Source organism: Eumetopias jubatus, unplaced genomic scaffold, assembly GCF_037043125.1.
Source record: "Eumetopias jubatus isolate StellerSeaLion01/CBP00866 unplaced genomic scaffold, mEumJub1_p1.0 scaffold_13, whole genome shotgun sequence".
NCBI classification, from domain to species: Eukaryota; Metazoa; Chordata; class Mammalia; order Carnivora; family Otariidae; genus Eumetopias; species Eumetopias jubatus.
The window spans coordinates 54,003,235-54,017,502 of record NW_028274819.1 but is presented as its reverse complement, the minus strand read 5'-3'; the positions used below and the strand labels follow the sequence as shown (position 1 = coordinate 54,017,502).

The following is a 14,268-nucleotide window of genomic DNA, read 5'->3' as shown; positions in this document are numbered from 1 at the left end:
AACCAACTGAGCCACCCAGGTGCCCCAATAAATAAGTCTTTTAAAAAATAATAAATAAGATAAAATAACTTGGAGAGCAGGAAGTCTCTAAGTCCATCCCAAACTTAAGAATTAAACTCCCCCTTTTAAAGCATCAAAGAATTAGTATACATATTTTTTAACCACTGCACATGCCTGGACACATCATATATCCAAAATTCCAAAAACTAAAAATAAAGAGAAAATCTTGAAAGCAGACAAAGAAAAAAGACACACTGTATGGAGGAACAAAGCACACTTCTCACCAGAAGCTCTGCAAGCCAGAAGACAATAGAGTAACATCTTGAAAGTGCTGAAGGAAGAAACTATCAACTCAGCATCCATACCCAGTGAACATATTTCAAAAATGAAAGTGAAACCCTCTTTCAGACAAATATAATTTGAGAGAATTCATTACCATCACACCTGCATTACAAGAAATGTTGAAGTTCTTCAGGAAGATGGAATATGATATCAGAGAGAAACTTTGATCTACATAAAGAAATGTAGATCTCCATAAGTAGTTAAAATGAAGACTGAACCTGGCCTTGTTTTAACAATAATGCCCAATGCTTTCCACTTTTGCTTGGAAGGATCACAGAGCTTTGAAGGCCCAGAAAAGGGTGTGTTGGTGGGCTCCAAACTGATGGGTAGGGTCTTCTCTGTGACCTAGGGAACCTTTGGAACCTTCACCAAGGGCTTGGATTTTCTTCAAATGATGGCACCACTGAAATCTTACTGCTTCTAGGGGCACCTGGCTGGCTCAGTTGGTAGAGCATATGACTCTTGATCTCGGGATTGTGAGTTCAAGCCCCATGTTGGGTGTAGAGTTTCCTCTAAATAAATAAATAAATAAATAAATAAATAAATAAATAAAATCTTTAAAAAAGAAAAATCTAGGGCACCTGGATGGCTCAGTTGGTTAAGAATTCGATTCTTGATTTCAGCTCCAGTCATGGTCTCAGGGTCCTAAGATCAAGCCCCGTGTGTTAGGCTCCGTGCTCATCAGGGAGTCTGCATGAGATTCTCATTCTCCCTCTCCCTCTGCTCCTCCCCCTACTCATACACACTTGCTCTGTCTCTCTCTCAAAATAAATATTAAAAAAAAAAAAATCTTACCCCTTCCAGGAAGTCTCCATCAAAGAATTAGAAGATTCAGTAATGGCAGACCCCTAGGCAACAACAGTCTGTTCAGCATTCCCCTTCTGATAGCAATGCTCTCCCTCACCCCCTCACACCATCCAAATGCTTTTCAAGGTTGCTGTCATATTGGTCCATTCACTGCCATCCATTGCTCTCTGGGTACATCTGGGTACATTTTACTTGTCCTAAGGTAACAACCTAATGTGACCCAAGCTGGACCAATCAGATTCCCCTCTCCCCCAGAAATTTTAAAACCAGAGCTTGAGAGAGAACCCCAAGGCTCTCTAAGATGTACATCTCTGAAGCTGTCCATTGCCAAGTTATCTGCTCTGAGGACTAGAATAGTTGAAGAAATGGATTTGCTTAGAGTAAAGAACAGAGTGCAGAGAGGAGCGGAGCTAAAAGATCAGAAAGAGTTACAATGGTGTCTGGGTCTCTGATCCTAGTTTTCCATGAAGCCCGCCTGTTGTTAGGTCCTATAAGACAACAGAGTATCCCTAAAACCAACTGTCTTTTTCCCTTTAGCTGGAGTTTCCTTTCAGGTGGAATTTCTGTTTCTTGCAACCAAAAGATTCCTAATAATTTTGTTCTCTGCCTCACCGAGCATTTCACTTGAAACCCTTGTAACTATATATGTAGTGATCAATTGTTTACAAGTGGGATCACTTTAAGAAAGGTTGATGTATTAAAATACCAGTATACAGGAGTACCTGGCTGGCTGAGTCGGGGGAGCATGTGACTCTTGATCTCAGGGTCATGACTTCAAGCCGCACGTTGGGTGTAGATATTACTTAAGTAAATAAATATAAAAAACTAAAATACAAGTATACATACCTGAAAAATTAATGGATAAGTATTAATTAACCTGAAATAGTTGTTTGCTCTACAAAAAGAACTTACTAGAGAGGATCCTTTATAGTTTGTATAGTGCTCTAGAAATAATTGTTTCAAAACCAGTGTGTCCATCACAATAAATTACAAAGAACAAAATGAATCTGCATGTGCTAATAGTGAAATATCTCCAGGAATGTTATGGGAAAAATCTAGCCCATATACTGTATGGTTTTAGCCCGTGTATATACAATTTCACATACACACACGCATGCACATACACTTATAGGCTTGTTTTTTTTTATTTCTAGGAGAAATCAAAGTATTCACAAAGGTTACCTTTTGAGAGAAGGACTAGGGGAAGAAAGGAGGAAGACACTTTATATTTTACTTTCTATTTCTTTACTTGTTTGAATCATCTGGCCTAATACATGTATTTTTATTTCAAGTTAGTGAAATTACTAACTTTTTTTTTCTTAATACATGTCTGTACTCTATTATAAATGGAAACTAAATAGAGAAAGCAGAACTGAGAAAAATGAATAGTAGAACGAAGAAAATTAAACACCCAATAGCTACAGAGGGGATGTCAAAAAAAAAAAAAAAAAGAACAGAACCCTAGAAAAGTTCAGGACTGTACATATAATTTATTTTTTAAATGCAGTAAGACTTCCAGGTCTCTTCCATCCTGGTCAGCCAAATACCCCTTTCCTGAAGATATAGGAGACTGAAGTGTTAGCATGCAGAAGAAGCCAACCAGAGAGCCTTCAGGTTCAGGACCACCAGGAACAGCAAAAAGTGAGGAATAAGAGCTGTGCCTAAAACCCACCCCAGCGCTTCTGCCATGTAGCTTCAAGAGCAATGGCAGCCAAGCACATTTCCTTCTTGGGCAGAACCTTGAAAGATTTGTCTCTAGAGATAATGACCCTAGAGAAAAGATCTGAAGAAGCAACATTTTGCATTAAAAAAAAAAAAAAAACAAACAGCTGAGTCCCTATCCAATCACCATACAGTGAAACCACATTTCACAGGCTCTGGACACACAAACTTTTAAATACCTCACTCTTAAATATGAAAGGAAAAGAGTCGCCAGGCATGTAAGGAAAGCTTGAGCATAAAAGCCAAAAGTATAATCAAGAAGAAGAAAACTAGAAGGAAGCAAAAACAATACAGAAAGCAATAGAAGAAAACTCCCCCAAAAACTCTAGAGAAGAAAAAAATACCCAGAGAGAAAAGAAAAGAGAACATAATATAACCATGAAACAAAAATAAGATTCTTTTTATAAAGGTAAAAATAACAGGACAGAGATAACTTTTGGGATTTTAAGATATGTTAGCTAATTTTTTTAATCTATAAAATAATTGGAAGATAAACGAGAAAATCTCCCAAAAAGTAGAACAAAAAGATATGGAAAATGTGAGAGAACAAATAAAGTTAGAAAAAGCAATTGAGAGTGCCCAACCTCCACTTAATAGGAGTTCCAAAAAGAAAGAAAAGATTAAATGAAAGAATATATTATCAGATAAATAGCATCTTAAGAAATTTTTCCTGTTAAAAATTCTTTTCTATCACTAAAGGACATGAGTTTTCAGACTGAAAGGGCCCACCAAATATCCAGTGGTTGAAAACAGATTCCCACCCAGGCATATCATCATGAAATATCAGAATTCTTGGAACATAAAGAAGATTCTAAAAGCTTCCAAAGGAAAAATAAATAAGCCACATATACACAATAGGGAATTAGAATTACATCCCTCAGAAACAACATAGGAAGCTGAAAGACAATGGTAAAATGCCTTCAAATTCTGAGAGAAAGTTATTTTCAACCTGGAAATCCATACCTGGCCAAATTGATGAAATGTGATGACCCAATCAACATGAGGGTGTCTCAAGAAATGTGCCTTTTATGCACCCATTCTCAGGAAGCTACTTAAGGATATGTATGCTCTATTAAACCAAGAAAAAGGACATCACAGAAATCAGTAAATGAGATATCCAGCCTAATAGGCAAAGGAACATCCCAGGACAATAGCTCTGCAGAGCAACAACCAGTCCACATTTGTGCAGGAGGATAGAAGGCATTTAGTCAGTTTTTTTCTATGTAATAAAAGAAAACCTCAAAATCTCAGTGGCTTACAAAAACAAATATTTTTCATGTTCATGGGTCTACATATTGGCTACAGTTCAATTGATATATCTGGGTTCAGCTGGGCTTGGCTCTAGACTGAAGTTTGGGTTCAAGTCTTCTCCTCATGTTTTCTCATTCTCCTTGAACCAGCCGCTACCCAAGCCACGTTATTTTCATGGCTAATTGTAGAAGAGCTCAAAAAGCAAGCCAGATGACACAAGTACATTGAAATCTTCTGCTCCTCTCATGTCTATTAACATTTTTGAGCCAAAGCAAGTCATAGGGCCAAGCTCAACATCAATGGAGTAGGAAAATGTACTCCCCATAGTCTAGTGGAAGATACTGCAAAGTCATTTGGCATAAAGCATGGGTGTATAATTCAGTAAGAGGAAGGAAGTGAAGAACTGGGAAAATAGTCCAGTCTAACCCATAAAGCTCCAGGAGAAATGTCTCCAGGAAAAAAATAAAGGGACTGATAGAAGACTTGACATGTCTGTGTGGAAAATAGTATTTCCAAGAGTTTTACAATTCCTTAGGAGAGAGATAATGATAGAGAATATAGAAAAGTAAGCAAATGAAAAACAGGCTATTATTGATTCTAGGGAAAGCAAAAGTTCGTACAAGGAAATTAATCATGGTACATAAGTGATACATACATGACTCAGACATAAAGTCCAATTAAATATTTATATAACTAAAATTTGTATATGACTACTGTTTTTCATGGATTCCAAGATGCACAAGTTATTAAAACTGAAATCTGAAAATCTGAAATCAAGATCTGTCACAATTGCTATCAGCCAGGCAATGATCATGACACAGATGCTCTAACCATGTGCAAACATGACTGTTATTCCTATGGCATGACGGGATATGCCACTCCTGAACATGTCAGTCCACAATCCATTTAAGGACCATTTGAGGAAAGAATATAAGTCCAGGTTTTGTCTAAGAAGTTTTCATTTATATATTCTGAAAAATCAAGAAAGTGCCAGTATCAAAATTTGCAGAATGAATATCAGTAGTTTGGAAGAAAATCCCACTGATGATAGTGGATCCCCCTTTTAAAAAAATACTATATCACCATTACTCTTGGAAAGTATGGAGTATGATTTGTGTTAAAAAAATAAAATGTGGGCATTGACATCTTTGAGGCAAAAAATGATTCAAAAGAATGAGATTCTGAATTCTGAAAGAAATTTTAGAAATACTTTAACCAGTTTATTTGCTTGTATTTTTTAAAAAGATTTTATTTAGGGGCACCTGGGTGGCTCGGTCGTGGAGCGTCTGCCTTCGGCTCAGGTCATGATCCAGGGGTCCTGGGATCCAGCCCCGCATCGGGCTCCCTGCTCAGCGGGAAGCCTGCTTCTCCCTCTCTCACTCCCCCTGCTTGTGTTCCGTCTCTCGCTGTGTCTCTCTGTCAAATAAATAGATAAAATCTTTTAAAAAATATTTATTTATTTGAGATAAAGAGAGAAAGCACGAGTGGGGTGGGTGAGGGGGGAGCAGCAGAGGGAGAGGAAGAAGCAAGCTCTCCACTGAGCAGGGAGCTCAACACAGGGCTTGATCCCAGGACCCTGGGATCATGACATGAACCAAAGGCAGACGCTTAACGACTGAGCCACCCAGGCGCCCCTGTATTTTTCTTTTTATTGCATGCATGCACAAAAGTATATAGTAAATAATACATCTGAAGTCTAAAGGATCTCTTTCAATAAATATAAAATGAAAATTCTAAGTTATAAGAGTATTGTTACTTTGGTAATTATTTTCTTTTTAGTGATATATAAAGGTATATCTTACAGTCAGTGATGTCTTAGATTCAGTGAAATACGGCATATTGGATTAATAAAGGGAGACACATTGGTGACTTTGGTGGTGTGAGTGATAAATATTCATACTAGGAAGCCAATAGTCTAAAATTAATAAATCAAGAAATCACAAGGTAAACATTATACTGAAAGAACACACTGCCAAGGATTAAATCCCAACTCTGCCATTTGCTAACCATGTGACCTTACAAAATTACCTAACCCCTCTGTGACTCAATTTTTCTCATCCCTAAAATGGGAATAGAAATAATACCTATAATATAAGATGATTATGAAGACTAAACAATGTATGAAAAGCACTTAAGATAGAGCCTGACACTCTATTGTAAGCACTCAATAAATGTTAGCTAAAAATGTTGTTTATCTAAATATGTGGAAGTCAGTACCAAAAAGATTGAAAGCTGAAATGGTTTGGAGAGTGGGATCTGGGTTCTGGGGATAGAAAGGGGTAGAGAAGGGGCATCTGAGTGGCTCAGTCAGTTAAGCGGTCAAGCATCTGCCTTGAGCTCAGGTCATGATCCCAGGGTCCTGGGATGGAGCCCGCATCAGCGGCTCCCTCCGCTTGCCACTCCCGTTGCTTGTGCTCTCTCTCCCTTTCTGTCAAATAAATAAGTAAAATCTTTTAAAAATTAAAAAAAGGGTAGAGCAGAGGATGTTTTTCATTATAAGTCTTATCATTATAAGTCTTGATTTTTTAATTATATGCATTTTAATTTGATAAAATAATTATTTAAAATATACATGTAAAGGGGCACCTGGGTGGCTCAGTCGTTAAGCGTCTGCCTTCGGCTCAGGTCATGGTCCCAGGGTCCTGGGATCGAGCCCCTCATCGGGCTTCCTCCTCAGCGGGAAGCCTGCTTCTCCCTCTCCCACTCCCCCTGCTTGTGTTCCCTCTCTCACTGTGTCTCTGTCAAATAAATAAATAAAATCTTTAAAATATATATGTATTAAAATAAAATCTTAAATATATATATATATACATACATACATACACACACAGGTAAGTGGATCATAGGCCTAAATGTAAAATGCAAAACTATAAAACTCCTAGAAGATAACATAGGAGAAAATCTAGGTGACATTGGGTTTGGCAGTGACTGTTTAGAAACAACATCAAAAGCACAATCCATGAAAGAATGGATAAGTTGGACCTTATTAAAATTAGAAACTTCTGCAAAAAGACACTGTTAAAAGAATGAAAGGACAAGCCATGCAGCCTGGGAGAAAATATTTGCAAAACACATATCTAATGAAGGACTAGTATCCAAAATATACAAAGAATCCTTAAAATGCAACAATAAGAGAACAAACAACCTGATTTAAAAATGGGCAAAAACCCTGTCCTGGGAGCCTGGGGAAGAGGCTGGCCTTGGGAGGAGCTATGGAGGCATCACCTCTTTCTGCGGCTTCCCCCCACCTTCCCAAAGGGCCTGGTGGCTGCCCAGCTGCCCCTGCCCTGCTGGGGGTCTCAGCCCACCACTGACACTTCTGCAAAATAAAGCATATGTGTTTGAAGTTGGAAGGGAGCAAGGAAGAGCAGGAGAGGGGGGAAGGGGAGAAAGGGAGGGAAGGGAGGAAGGGAAGAAGGAAGGAAGGAAGGAAAAGAAAGAACGAAAAGAAAGAGAAAGAGGAAGGAAAGAAGGGAGAGAGAGAAAGAAGGAAGAAAGAAAAGGAAAGGGGAGAGAGAGAAGAAAGAAAGGAAAGAAGGAAGGAAGGAAAAAGAAGAAGGAAGGAAAGGAGAGGAGAGGAAAGGAAGAAAAAAAAAAAAAGATCTGAACAGACACCCCACCAAAGAAAATAAATAGCAAATAAGCAAACAAAAAGATGCTCCACATCATGTTATCAGGGAATTGGGGAATTGTAAACTAAAACAACAATGAGATACCACTACACACGTCCTAGAATGACTAAAACCAAAAACACTGGGGACACCTGGGTGGCTCAGTCAGTTAAGCGTCTGCCTTTGGCTCAGGTCATGATCCCAGGGTCCTGGCCCCGCGTCGGACTCCCTGCTCAGTAGACTCCTCTGCCCCTGCTCATGTTCTCTCTCTCGCTCACTCTCTCTCTCAAATAAATAAATAAAATCTTTAAAAAAAATAATTAATGGGGCGCCTGGGTGGTTCAGTCTGTTAAGCATCTGCCTTCGGCTCAAGTCATGAGTCCTAGGATCAAGCCCCATGTCGGGCTCCCTGCTCAGCAGAGAGCCTGCTTCTCTCCCTCTGCCCCTCACCCTGCTCATGCTCTCTCTCTCTCTCTCAAATAAATAAAATCTTTAAAAAATGAATAAATAAAATAAATTAAAAATAAAATTATTTTAAAAATAAAACCAAAAACACTGAACACAACTCATTAAGACATCTGGGGTACCTGATACCTCCTGCTATTTAGGTTTTACCAGCATTTTGTCATAATTATAGTGGACTTGTGTGATGTCTTACATGAGGCTAAGAAGATCAAAGTCCCTGTGGACTAAATTGTGGCACAAAGGCCGAGAGTTAACATGGTCATGAAGCAAAATGGTGAAGGTGTATTTTCTGCCCTTGCCAGATTAAACAAAGCTACCTTTGGTTTTCTTTGCTCGTTGAAATAGAGAAAAACCATTTACAAGTTGATAACTTTATTACAGGTGGCAGAGGCTCTGTTGTTTTGCTTTAGTAAAGAAACCATATCAGGAACAGTACAATTGGAGTCATCACCTGTCTTAACCTTTCAATAACCAACTGCCATTCTCCAAACACCTTCTGACTTCTGCATGAGCCAGACAGGTGAGTTAAGAGGGTAAGTAACAGCAGTCGCCACCTCTGAATTTTCAGGTCTTTGATGAGTGTCTGAGTCTTACATTTCCCCCAGCAATGCAGTATTGGTTTTTGTTTATAATTTTGATAGGAAGTAAGCTGTAGGGCTTCCCCTTAGCCCTTTCAACCATAATAGCCATATTCCATGGATTAGAGTGACATATTCTGCCACTTGCTGAATATGCCTAATCTAACTATCCACTATGGAACTACAAAAATCATGGGTTTAAAAATGGGCTTGAGGACAGGACCGGCAGTGAGGTAGATTAGAATCAAAAGTCAGTTTTTCACTTGACTCCATAAGCCTCCACTCTGAGTGGGGGATCACGGTGCCAACTACAACTCCAATTAGCATTAAGCCAGTGTCAGGAGTTCCCAAGGGCACAGTTATTCTCTTAGTTTCCTAGGGCTGCCATAACAAGTACCACAGCTGGGTGACTAAAACAACAGAAATGTATTCTTTCATGGTTCTGGAAGACAGAAGTCCAAAGTCAAGGTGTTGGCAGAGTTGGTTCCTTCTGGAGGCTCTGAGAATCTGTTCCATGCCTCTCTCCTAGCCTTTAGTGGTTACCAGTAGTCCTTGGCGTTCCCTGGCTTGCAGTGTATCACACCAATCTCTGCCTCCATCCTCACTTGATGTTCTTGCTGTTTGTCTCTCTGTCCAAATGTCTTTTTATAAGGACATAGTCATTGGATTAGGACCCACACTAGTCCAGTATGACCTTATCTCAGCTTGATTACATCTGCAAAGAACCCATTTCCAGATAACATCACCTATTACACAGGTACCTGGGGAAAGGGCTCTGACATATCTTTTTGGAGGACACAATTCAACCATAACAGTAATCCTGGGACATGACTATAGGTCCCATTGGGGAAGCCTATTAGGAATATATCGACAGATATTTATACATCTTCCTTAAGTGTACCTACCTTCACTTCATTCAAGGAACCAACCCAGGTCTGAAAATTGGGTGAGAGACCATAACTCTTATCTTGTCTTAAGTTGGCCTTCTGTTCACCAGTTCCAGAGGATTCTTGGTTTTATGAAACAGGATCTTAGTGAAATGCCCATATTCTTCAGTCCCATCTGCAGTGTCTTCCCCCAACATCCCTGGCCTACAGAAACCAGTTACTATGCACTTTCCAAAGATGTTGTTACTCTCTCACAAATATGTTTCTCAGTGGCTTAGTGAAGAGAACGTCATCTGGACCCTCTCAAGGAACGGCATTGATTGTGAATGAATCACACCTTCCTAGAAGGGAAGGTTTATAAACCAACATTCCCATCTCCATAAGTGTTTGGATTCTTTCTGCTACATTATACCAAAGGATTCTTCATTTAACAAAACATACATCTACTCTATGACCCAACAATTCCATTTCAAGAGAAATGAAAACATATATCCACAAAAAAAAGACTTGCACATCAATGTTCATAGCAGCACTATTCATACTAGAACAAAACTAGAAATAGCCCATATGTCCATCAAAAGAGAACGGCTAAACTGCATATTAAATTAGTTTTATGTTACTGTGTAACAAATAACCCAAAACTTAGCAGCTTAAAACAACATTCTTTGCTGTGCAGAAGCTTTTTATATTGATGAAGTCCCAAAAGTTCATTTGCCCTTTTGTTTCACTTGCCTTTGGAGATGTATCTTGAAAGAAGTTGCTGTGGCTGATGTCGAAGAGGTTACTGCCTATGTTCTCCTCTAGGATTTTGATGGATTCCTGTCTCACATTGAGGTCTTTCATCCATTTTGAGTTTATCTTTGTGTGTGGGTGTTAGAGAATGATCAAGTTTCATTCTTCTATATATAGCTGTCCAATTTTCCCAGCACCATTTATTGAAGAGACTGTCTTTTTTCCATTGCATATTTTTTCCTGCTTTGTTGAAGATTTGAGTTGAGGGTCCATATCTGGGCTCTCTATTCTGTTCCATTGGTCTATATGTCTGTTTTTGTGACAGTACCATGCTGTCTTGGTGATCACGGCTTTGTAATATAGCTTGAAATCAGGCAACATGAGGCCCATGCTTTTGTTTTTCTTTTTCAACATTTCCCCAAAGATTCGGGGTCTTGTCTGATTCCATACAAATTTTAGGATTGTTCCAGCACTTTGAAAAATGTCATTGGCATTTTGATCGGGATGGCGTTGAAGGTATAGATTGCTCTGGGCAGCATAGACATTTTAACAGTGTTTATTCTTCCGATCGATGAGCATGGAATGTTTTTCCATCTTTTTGTGTCTACTTCAATTTCTTTCACGAGTGTTCTGTAGTTCCTAGAGTATAGATCCTTTACCTCTTTTGTTAGGTTTATTCCGAGGTATCTTATGGTTTTTGGTGTTATTGTAAATGGAATCAATTCTCTAATTTCTCTTTCTACAGTTGCATTGTTTGTGTATAAGAAAGCAACCGATTTCTGTGCATTGATTTTGTATCCTGCCACATTACTGAATTGCTCTATGAGTTCTAGTAATTTGGAGGTGGAGTCTTTTGGATTTTCCACATAAAGTATCATGTCATCTGTGAAGAGAGAGAGTTTGAACTTTTGGGACTTCATCAAGATAAAAAGCTTCTGCACAGCAAAGGAAACAGACAACAAAACAAAGAGGCAACCCACAGAATGGGAGAAGATATTTGCAAATGACATTACAGACAAAGGGCTGATATCCAAGATCTATAAAGAACTTCTCAAACTCAACACCCAAAAAACAAATAATCAAGTCAAAAAATGGGCAGAAGACATGAACAGACACTTCTCCAAAGAAGACATACAAATGGCTAACAGACACATCATTCTGTTCATCATCACTAGCCATCAGGGAAATTCTAATCAAAACCACATTGAGATACCACCTTACACCAGTTAGAATGGCAAAAATTGACAAGGCAAGAAACAACAAATGTTGGAGGGGTTGTGGAGAAAGGGGAACCCTCTTATATTGTTGGTGGGAATGCAAGTTGGTACAGCCACTTTGGAAAACAGTGTGGAGGTTCCTCAAAAAATTAAAAATAGAGCTACCCTATGACCCAGCAATTGCACTCCTGGGTATTTACCCCAAAGACACAGATGTAGTGAAAAGAAGGGCCATATGCACCCCAATGTTCATAGCAGCAATGTCCACAATAGCCAAACTGTGGAAAGAGCCGAGATGCCCTTCAACAGACGAATGGATAAAGAAGATGTGGTCCATATATACAATGGAATATTACTCAGCCATCAGAAAGGATGAATACCCAACTTTTACATCAACGTGGATGACTGGAGGAGGTTATGCTAAGTGAAATAAGTCAAACAGAGAAAATGAATCATATGGTTTCACTTATTTGTGGAACCTAAGGAATAGCATGGAGGACATTAGGAGAAAGAAGGGGAAAATGAAGGGGGGGGTAATTGGAGGGAGAGATGAACCATGAGAGACTATGGACTCCGAGAAACCAACTGAGGGTTTTAGAGGGGAGGGGGCTTGGGGGATGGGTTAGCCCAGTGATGGGTATTAAGGAGGGCATGTATTGCATGGAGTACTGGGTGTTATATGAAAACAATGAATCATGGAACACTACATCAAAAACTAATGATGTACTGTATGGTGACTAACATAACATAATAAAATTAAAGAAAAAAAAAAGACAACCACAGTGATAGAAAAAAAAAAACATTCACTCATTAGCTCACAATTCTGTAGCTCACAATTCACTCATTAGCTCACAGTTCAGAGTAGGGCACAGTTCTCATCTGCTCAGGATTTCAGGATGTCAGCCAGGTTGCATTTCCTTTTGGAGACTCTGAGGAAAAATCCACTCCCGAGTTTATTCGATTCTTAGCAGAATTCAATTCCTCGTAGTTGTAGGACTGAGGTCCTGTCTTCTTACTGGCTGTCAGCTGGAAGTCACTCTCAGCTCCTGGAGGTCACCCACATTTGCCATGTGGCCCCTCCATTTGGCTATGAAGACTCTTCCTCCTGTTGAGTGATGTTTTTCAAATCTCTCTGACTTCACTGTTTTCTGACCTCTTAACCCAAATATAAAGGATTCAACGTCATTAGGTCAGATCCACCCTTTTTAATAGTCAATAGTGTCATATGATATAACCTAATTATGGAAGTGATATCTCATCATAGTCATAGTACTGGGAATTACACAGGGCATGTACACCAAGAGGTAGGAATTTTGGAGACATCTTAGAATTCTGCCTACACAAGTATATTCATTCAATGAATTACTACTCAGCAATAAAAAAATGTAATGAACTATTGATACACACAACATAGGTGAATCTCAAAAACTTTTTGTTGAGTAAAAGAAGGCTTACACAAAGTACTCAAAGGAATTAAAGAACGGGCAAAATTAAAGAACTTTTTCTAGTGGAAAAAGAATCAGAAGAGTGGTTACTCCCTGTGAGGGAGTGGGAGTTGGGATTAATTGGGAAGAGGCATGAAAACTTTCTGGGATGATGGTAAGGGGTTGGGTTACATAGACATGTGTGTGTGTCATACTCATTGCGTGGTGGGTGCACTTAAGATTTAGGCATTTCACTGTACGAAAATTTTACCTGAAAATTAACAAATAATATTTTGTTAAAATTGATACACAGAAGTGTTAGGAACCAAGTGTATGGATGTCTGTAACTTACTGTGAATGCATCAAAAAATACAACAGATTGAGAGATGAATAGAAGAATGGATAGCTGGGTAGATATAAGGTAAAGTGAATATACAAAAATGTTATTATAGACTCTAGGGAAAAATAACCTCATCTTTTAAAAAAAAAGGCAACAGAACTCCCAGTTATGGGGCACCTGGGTGGTCAGTTGGTTAAGCGTCTGCCTTTGGCTCAGGTCATGATCCCAGGGTCTGGGGATCGAGCCCCGCATTGGGCCCTGCTCAAAGAGGAGTTTGATTCTCCCTCTCCCTTTGCCCCTACCCCCCACTCATGCTCTCTCTGTGTCTCAAATAAATAAATAAAATCTTAAAAAAAAAAAAGAACTCCCAGTTATTAGAACTAACTCATGAAATCCAGGCTCTCTGGTATGTGCACTCATATTGATCTATTCAGCCTAATTTTAAATTATGTTCCTCCTCCCTGGTCCAGCACCTCAAAATCCATTCTCAGATTTGCCAGATTTTATTGATATAAATTTGAACAATCTTTTAATTCTTTTAGTGGGAAGGCCTTCTTGTGAATTTGACCTCCTATTTGACCATGAGGCATGTTGGGGTCTGATTCTGGCTGTGAGTATGGAGATAATGAAGTCAGTGGGATGGGGCATAAGGAAACTTGGTTTCCTCTTACCAGATAATTCCCATGGGGACATCTTTACATGGTCTTCAAACAAGAGAAAAGTTATCCCATTAGACAGAGAGGAAGTCCTATAGTATCTGGCTACTTTCAGTGGGAGGTTGGGATTGTGACAGAGATCATTAGTTGCCTGCTGTGATAGATAGCTTCTGACATGGCTCTCAGTGATCCTTGTCTTCTGATTCTCATGTCCTTGTATAATCCCCTCTCCTTGA

At 39.1% G+C, this 14,268-nt stretch overlaps 1 protein-coding gene across 2 annotated transcripts in view; it reads left to right on the top strand.

Moving 5' to 3' along the window:
• CLPB (ClpB family mitochondrial disaggregase) overlaps positions 1 to 11,775 on the top strand; it is a 165,240-nt gene extending 153,465 nt beyond the window's left edge. Inside the window, exons 17-18 of one of the 2 annotated variants that reach the window (XM_028115931.2) lie at positions 8,580 to 8,718; positions 11,141 to 11,775. In XM_028115931.2, coding sequence (XP_027971732.1) covers positions 8,580 to 8,669 — 90 coding nt within the window. In that variant the 3' untranslated portion in view covers positions 8,670 to 8,718; positions 11,141 to 11,775. Of the gene's footprint in view, positions 1 to 8,579; positions 8,719 to 11,140 lie in introns of those variants that run through there. The other variant, XR_003611232.2, reaches the window with a different exon arrangement.
• The last annotated feature ends 2,493 nt before the right edge of the window (positions 11,776 to 14,268 follow it).